This window comes from Lytechinus pictus, chromosome 18 (assembly GCF_037042905.1).
Source record: "Lytechinus pictus isolate F3 Inbred chromosome 18, Lp3.0, whole genome shotgun sequence".
Taxonomy (NCBI): domain Eukaryota; kingdom Metazoa; phylum Echinodermata; class Echinoidea; order Temnopleuroida; family Toxopneustidae; genus Lytechinus; species Lytechinus pictus.
Window position 1 is genome coordinate 25,294,424 of NC_087262.1, and position 8,972 is coordinate 25,303,395.

The 8,972-nt window shown below is 36.0% G+C and overlaps 1 protein-coding gene across 2 annotated transcripts in view; it reads right to left on the reverse strand.

Annotated features, from left to right (window-relative positions):
- The window catches only part of LOC129282051 (proto-oncogene tyrosine-protein kinase receptor Ret-like), a 28,888-nt gene extending 20,241 nt beyond the window's left edge, over positions 1-8,647 (reverse strand). For both annotated transcript variants that reach the window (XM_064113024.1, XM_064113025.1), the window contains exons 1-5: positions 8,402-8,647; positions 7,082-7,315; positions 5,933-6,159; positions 3,471-3,630; positions 2,567-2,769 (exon numbers count right to left, since the gene is read on the reverse strand). In XM_064113024.1, the coding sequence (XP_063969094.1) occupies positions 2,567-2,769; positions 3,471-3,630; positions 5,933-6,159; positions 7,082-7,315; positions 8,402-8,618 (1,041 nt within the window). In that variant the 5' untranslated portion in view covers positions 8,619-8,647. The remainder of the gene's footprint in view (positions 1-2,566; positions 2,770-3,470; positions 3,631-5,932; positions 6,160-7,081; positions 7,316-8,401) is intronic.
- Between the last annotated feature and the right edge of the window lie 325 nt (positions 8,648-8,972).

The window sequence follows — 8,972 nt, forward strand, 5'->3', positions numbered from 1 at the left end:
TTGACAAAGCCTCTTAAGTATACCTTCCACTTGTATGTATCCATTATATTTGTGACATAAAATGTGGGCCACTTTGGATCTAGTTGTCATGCGCCTTAAGCAATCTGTGAAGTAGATAGGGACCCCTTTATATAAGTTCAATTATGTCACTCTTACAGTCTAAATGTTTCAAAGTGATTTAGAAGGCACAAAAGGCACTTTCTGTCGTGGGAGAAGTAACCAAACGGTAATGTCTTATTCCACATTTTTTTCCGATTTTAGATAGAAGAATAATGCATAAAGATTGTTACATTGATGTACATTTTCTCAATCTGTGGTGTCCGATGTACAGCGTCGCAAATTTCGTCACATTGCTGGTATATGAGTATAATCCCAAATTAAAATGAAGCCAGAATATTTAACTTATATACAATGCAAATAGACTTATAAAGAGATATATCAGCTGTTTTGAACAGTCAAACATTCCAAGTTAAATTTTCTATTAGTTTGATAAAAGTGGTATAATTCATACATATCTTTTACCAGCACCAATGGATTTATTGATAATCATTCCCCTTTTATATCAACTTTGAAAACAAAATCTGCAATGACCTCGTATGGAGTATTTAAGCCGAAGAACGTATACACACACATATATATATATATATATATATATATATTGTAACGAAATGAAAGGTTTATTTAATTTTCAGCATGGTTTTGTAACAGTGAAGAGCGTAGAAGAATTTTTAATCCAAAAATATTGTTGCATTGGGAAATTCAGTAATCATTTGTAATCGATTATTTAGGCTTTTTCTTTAAAATGTATTTAAGCACTATTTGCTGAGAAATAACGATGTTTACAACTGTTTGATTATGTTAGATGTTTATCTTTAATTGTTCTTCACTGTTCAGGTATAAATAGTAATGACAATTACGATTGCTGTAGTTGAAAAGGTTTATTTCATAACTCTAACTGTTTTTAATAGATGATTAAATTTTACTGGCTGACAATCTCCTTACACGATCTTCGAAAAATGATGAGCTCCATGCTCAATTATGAGCCATGCAGTATGCTTGGCAGTAGCTCTGCTCAATCTTTTATTGGAACCTACTGCGACAGAATGACCATGATTCCTTCTGTAATGTTATAAGAACCGAAAGCCTTGCTTCCTGCTTGTCGTTATTTTGTTTTATGGTCAGAGCATAGAGCTACAAACAGAGTTACAAGTATACATGGTCGGAAAAGCCGAAGTACTGACTAGAGAAGGAGTGAGAATACTGACTTTACTGAGATACGGAAAATACTGAATTTATCGATAATACTGAAAATACCGAGATGAGTGAGGATACTGAAAGTACTGAAATTACTGAGATACTGAATACTGGAATGACTGAGATAATGGAGATACGGAATGACGGAGATGTTGAATCCATGATATATAATCTAAGTTACTGAGAAGGAGCAAAGAGTCAGAAATGAAAAAGACGGACTTTACACCAACTGGTTGTATATTGCAGCCGAAACGAACCAGCTCGTCAGGAAAGAAAGTCGGTTCGGCTACAATATATATATATAATATTGTACATACATACATACATGCATACATACATGCATACATACATATGATATATAAATATATATATATATATATATAAGTGTGATCAATCTTGGCGATGTACGTGTACGGGTCTCCTTCATAATTATATTCGAGATCAAGTGTATGGAGAGGGCCGTAGCAAGGTCAATACCCGTCTTCATCAAGCTTTCGGGCACATGCCCTTCATTGTTATAAGTAGGCCTGTATTTTGTATTTTATATATTGATTTAGATCCTGATGAAGGGCATGTGCCCGAAAGCTTGATGTAGACGGGTATTGACCTAGCTACGGCCCTCTCCATACACTTGATCTCGAATATATATATATATATATAAATTATAATTGGTATAGTGTCGAAAATTTGTCTATCTGACGGTCAATCGGATCGGGGTCGCCCTAGCCACTAACCCGTCTCTGTGGTCTAGTGGTTAAGGCACCGGCGTTCAAAGCTGGGGGCCCGGGTTCGATTCCCGGCAGAGACATTTTTTCGGCATTACCAATTTTTCCAAAGGGTAGATAGCTCTGGGGAACCTTGATTTAAGCTACGCCTACCATTGTTCTCTTCATCCATTTCTTTACAATATATATATATATATATATATATATATATGCCTACTGATCTTTTCGAATTTTCATTGATGATAAATTTTGCAACTGCCTTTTCATTTCATTCTGTCATTAAAATGATTAACCAGTGGCTTTATGAGCCAGCAATTTTGAGGGGGCCAGATATGGCGTATTGGGCAAAATTTATCAAAAATTGCGAACGAGCGAGCAAAAATTCGACATTCTTATTATAAAAATCAAATTTTGTAATAGATTTTATTATAATATTCAGAAAAATAATATCGTATTTCACCATCCTCTCTTTCGTTTTATCCATTTTTTATTTTTTTTTTTGGGGGGGGGGGTGAGGGGCAAGATCTGTACGTCACTATGATTCAATAGAATAATTCTACCTGCCTGTAATAAAAAGGGCGTCTTACCGGACTTCCCGCCGTGATGTTACTATACACGATGCTCTCGTAATTGACCATTGGCCAGATTGTGACATTAAAAGCGATGTCCAGTGTTCGTCCACCTTTGATGGTTTCATTGCCACGTCGACCACACCCATACTCGTTAATCCGAACGATGAGCGCAACGGAGCCAGAGAGATCCCGTAGAATACTTCGTAATAAATATATCTCTGCGACGATATAAGAATGAATTATGGAACTTATAACTGGTTAAATATGATATAAAATATATCTATAAGGCCAGTTTCATAAAAAAAATCCCACAACTATGGTAAGCTTGAGTGTGATCGGTTGTTGAGCTGTTACCATGGTAGTTGCCATAATAGGAAAGTTTATCCTTTGATAAAGGGGCCCCCCACATCCTGTTACAGTATTTAATGCGTAGAACGAATGGTCACGTTGAAGCATTCGCCAATGCCCAATCCATCCATTTAATAGGTACATTGATACGAGGATTTAAGAGGATACCCTCTTAAACAAAAATATTACATCGCACAACGAAGTTTTCATTTCATTTTTTTTTTCATTTCCAACAATCATTTACAATAAGTTTTGTTACATACATCTTGATATAATTATAATCAATAAAAGAAGGAAACTTTACATGTATAATAATCAAGATAACCATGTATCAGGACGAAAAAGGAGGAAGCTGCTAAAAAGCGAAGCTTGTAGAATGCAGCCTCCTATTACATATTCGTATGAACAATGTAAACGAAACACAAATACAATGTAAAGGGTGGGTAGGTATATTTAGCATAGCAATACTGTCCATGATATTTTACGTAATGCATCTTATGTGAAATCAAATTATCTTCAAGTAATGATTGTTAAACAGGTGAACTATGATATGATCATTTGAGTGACTCACCTACAGCAGCATTTCCTAGCGCATCTTGTCCAACTGGTATCACTTTTTTTACTCCAAATGTTTCTCTAGCCACCTCATCGCCGAGCAAGGAAACTTCTGCATGCCTCATCCATGGGCGGTACTGGTGCTGAGGCACTGTGTAATTAAATACTTCATCTCCCTAGGGAATTCAATACACACAATTCGTTCCAAAATTTCATCATTACAAATGTAGGATATATATTAATGTGGATGGCTAAAGCGGTCTTGTTTGGCACATCAAATATCCGCTTAATATATCAGTCTGTGATATTTTCATGCATCTGAGATGTTATTTTTTTAAATGCGTCACATGAATCGCACAACAATCGAATCGAACAATGTACTGGTAATCGCTTTGCTCACAAAGACACGTATGAATAGTGCAAACAATCTTTTAGAAATAGATTTGGTCAACCTAAACTTTGCATTTTCCAGATATTATATCATGCTCCACATTTTACTTCCTGAAAGCTAATCTTAAAAAATATGAACCATCTTATGCTTCACACCCTTCAAATTAAAACATCAACTGCTCTCGACTGCGCCAGCACCTGCATTGCGCCCACTTGATCAATGAAGAAATACTAATCGCTCACGATGGCGGTCTCCTGCATTCCTCTAAATTATCATTTTGTTGTTATTTATTTCCATTACATTGTATTATTGGTTTGTTATGTGCTTATTATCTTTGTATGTATCATGCTGTATACTCTTCTCTAATGTGAAAGCAGAAATAAAATAAATCGATTTTCATTCTTTAAATAAACCGTTTTAACGGTGCAGACTCATGTACACTGTAATGCGTGTGCAAGGGGTTTAATTTTTTTATATCCACAATTCGCACATCATGCTTATTAACACGTATCATCATCATGGTAATGCTTCTAGACCATGTAGACACCATGCGGATATATAGACATTCATAATGATAGCTTTGATCCGAAGTCATTTTCAGAATTCGATTTTTATATTCGATATATATTTTTTATGAATATGATCATTTCTTACAGCAATCTGTGAACCGGCCATACAACGTACTATGAATGAATATCAAAAGACTGTCTCAGTACTGAGATAAAGACGAGGTGGGGGGGGGGGGTGAGACAAAGGGAATATGACATATCGCTGAACATCAATGAACGGTTCATGTAAATACAAGTATTAAAATTGAAAGGAGACTTTCTTGTACTGATTTTATTTGCAACGTTTATACCACACGCCTTAATATTCGCCACGCTTTTGCATAGTATTACTTTGTAACTATGGTAACCCCTGTTAAAAATAGCACGCATTAATCTATCAACCCTCATCAGTTTTAGAGAAAAATGCAGCGTATCGTTCATGCTCTGTTATCTTCTGATGAAAATGGTTGGTATATTACCCAAGACATTCGATACAATAAAAGACGATATATTACTTCAAACTTCTGTTCTTATAGTAAGTAGTTTAAGATTTCAAGGACACACACCCCTATCCTTCCCTCGTACAACACCTAGTCTACCTGTGGTTGAGGATGGCTAGCAAAATGTGCCATAGATCAGTGGATCTTTATTACAAATAAAAAAAAACTTTCCCATTTTGGTGGTCGTACGTGGAAATGGGTTGGAGTGGTTCATGAATAACCTATCCCAAATAATTCGTTTATCTTACAGACAATTATTCCATTTTATACAGTATAACATGTGGTTACCCACAGGGAAGTCTGTTGTGTCCCCTCCTATTCATATTGTATACAAAGGCTTTTGTAGATTATCTGTATTTTCATCCTCCAGCATTTTGCTGATGACACACACAAGAGACCAAGAGAATGAACGCCCAGGAAGCACCACGTGGAGCACAACATTGTTACTTTCATTTCCACAATATCACTATTAAGCAACTCACCCTTTTAACACGATTTGAATATTTATCTCCAACAACATCGAAGTCAGTAGTGAAATCAAACATTATAAAACTATCATCAAAGTAGTTTCGAAACCGACTTGTGAACAGAAATTACTGAAATGGCTTATATGTTCAATGAATGATGTCGTATTCCAGGAAACCGGAATATTCATAACATGAAACATATTGCATTGGTGAAACGAAACTACATATCAATTTCGAAGTCAGAATACGATTCCCTTTACCTAATAATTGACTTAATGATTTTATAGGATAAATAGATCAATATAAAAAAAAGTCTGTTATATTTGCTCATGAATAAAATTTCCTCTCCTCATCCCCGAAGCACTCACTTCTGCACAAAACCCACATACGTAAACACATGCACCCACGAACACACACATACACCCGCACACAAACGCACCCTCACCCACATACGAACACACACCCTCACGCACACACACCGTACGAATAACACATGCATGCACAGTACACCCAACATACACACAGCAACGTTGATATTTATTTACTTCAAACCATGATGCACGAGAACAAACCTTGATTCTTTTATACATCAATCTCTCTTGAACCGTCGTGTTGTAAGAAGCGTCGATGTTGAGAGTTATATTCTGAGTATTCCCTTTCAGGATTTCTCCATTTTCCCTGAACCTCTGACACCTTACCGTGATATGGCCCGTTGTTTGGTTCGTGTGGATCAAGGTGAACGTGCGTATGCTTATTTCTCCAGATGTGTTGTTGATGTGAAAAATGCTGCTTGGGTGTGCTGGAAATAAGTTATTCGATTTGACAATCAAAAATATAACGTCAATAAGGGATAAAAGATTATTAAAAACGAAAATTATGAAGTGGACAGCACCTGTCCACAATGACCACTCAGACGCAGTGTTAAGCATGTTTTTATACATTAATCATTATGTGTTTCATATGATTTTGACAGTGCGTTTCAGTTTGGTTTTAAGTAATGTATAAATGTTTTATTTCAAACATTAAAAGATGACAAAATTTCTCAATTGACAACTACCCTAAGTAATATTCGATATGAGTATTTTAGTTATTTGTAAAGGGGAAAAAACGCTTTATGTATTGTTTCATTATCACAATTTTACAGTCCAAACCTGCAAAGCAAATTAGTATTAAAAACACATGCATAAGCAACTTTCAAAACAAAACAAAATACAAAGAACCCAGAATACATCCTTGTGGAATGCCATCATTTATTTATGACTCCCCCAGTTGCCTCGTGAAAAACCCAATCACCCTTTTTCCTCTTTTTTTCAAAAAGAAATATCGGACCCACACAAGCGTTGACAATAACAAGTAAAATGTCCGGGGCCTCGGAACGATTTTGAGGTTTTGAAAGTATGTGTGTGTGTGTAGGGGGGGGGGGGGGAGGGCTGAACATGCAAAAAGTCACAATCAGATGGTAATTTTTACGTGTTTGTACATGGTTTAAGAAAAAAAGTGTGTGTGGGGGGGGGGTTCAGTGTGTACTCACGGTGTTTTTACATTGTGGAATTTGTATGGATGCGATTCACACTGTTAAAATACTCAGCTTTAACTATTTTCACAATTAAAAAAAATATGATTTCACACTGTTTTTAACTCTTTGGATATTCTGTTGCACACTGTTTTTTTTCCAGCAAATAAGAAAATAAGGAGGGAGGGCCGGGTTCATGCTTACCCACCTGATATGATATCGAATCTCGTTGTCTCACCACCATCAACGCTACCAACAGATTGATGTAAAAATGCAATGGATTGCGTTGGGAACTGCGACTCGTGGACGTGCAAGGCAGAACTTATCTTACACATGCACGATGGGACCTTGTGACGCACTTTAAGACGAATCCATGTGCTTCCCTCACTAACCCTACCGCAATGATGACCACTGGCTCGGATTGGTATTCTGATATCATTCCCTTCAACAATGATATAAATAATAAACTAATCTATCAGGTATATTGTCTACGCATGGTTGATATGTTTGTGCGGGCGTGTTTGTATTTTGATTTTGACAGACCAGTATTAATGTGGACATTGCGGATCAATGTCCACATGTGGATAGAACGAGCTAAGGTCTAAGGTAAGTATTAAACATATGTAATCATTCACTTCTTGGGACCGATCTAATGTCCACGTACGTGACCAAGAATTAAAAAAAAAATCGGTCCTCTTGAACGATTTTTATTACCGTGAAGGTGAACTTCAGGCGTACCTTACAGCATACATGTACATTCCCTCCCGGTTCTAAGAAAGCGATTTACATATGTTTTTAAGATATTTCTGAATCCACTATTGAATTAAAAGTGGAAGCGGAAAATGTTACATTTCCTATTCATTTACCTTCAACACTTGTTTCTATAATGGACTTCATCAAAATTCAAAATAATGGTACTGTAGTGTAGTTTTAATTCATTCATTCATGCATATGCATTTATTTCGTTCATAGCTTAACAATAACATTTACAAACATATTGATATAGAAATATACAAGAAATAGAAATAATGTATGAAATGAGACAGCTTAGAGGGCAATAAAGCCTTATTGGTGCTGACACCAAAGGAACAAAATACAAATTATACAAAAACCTTACAGTATACAACACCTAAAAAGACCCTAAAGACGTATAACATAATTAAAGTAATGATAAAGCCTGTAATATAGAAAAAAGAATATAATATTGCGGTTATCAATCAAATATGATTCTAGGCTCCTTTGAAGGGATTTTATATTTAAAGGAAGGTTATTCCAAAATGATTTGTGAAGCAATCTTTACATTCGTGAAGACTACTTATTTGAAACATCAGCAAAATGAAGCAACCCCCTTCTTTTAGATACATTTGCAGAGTCTCAACTTCTGTATCAAATTAATTTTTTTTTTCAATCAGCCTCAAAAGACATTGAAGAAGGGTAGCAAACACACTATAGAACCTATCCATAGAAATTACGTAATTATCATTGTTTTAATTTAGGTAAATTCGACATATGTTAATTTTCGCTTTACCTGTAATATTATTGATCATTGAAAAACTCCCAGTATTTGGATCAATCCTGAAGTTCTTATCAAAATTGGCAACTCCGTCGTCAAGCGTGATTCGATGATGGTCATGACGGATGCTGTATCTGATGTCCGCGCGCACGCCGTTGACCGCGTGACGAGTTAACGCCAATACCCGCGCTATAGTCCGGTTGAGAGGGAAATCAGCTGGAACTGTATACATGTATTGGTTTGCCGGGAAGTACACTTGAAAACCTGTATGATGATAAACAATGATACTTAAACAAAAATCATACAATCGTTTGAATTTTCTCTGAACATATAATATTTTTATGTATAGAGAGATATAAAAGCTCTGGGGTCCCCAATTCATGAGAGCGTCATCACTCCAGCTCGACGCCATCCATATGGAAAGCTAAGCTGGCCAAAATAGGCTTCTAGGAAAATGTAGACGCAGTGAATTTTTACGTGGAGAGCGTACGTTCCATTTACAGACTAATATCGTCCAGATTGGCCTTCCATAGATGCCTTTAATTTACCATAATCCGATTTCACCTCCACAATTTTCTTTTTTTTT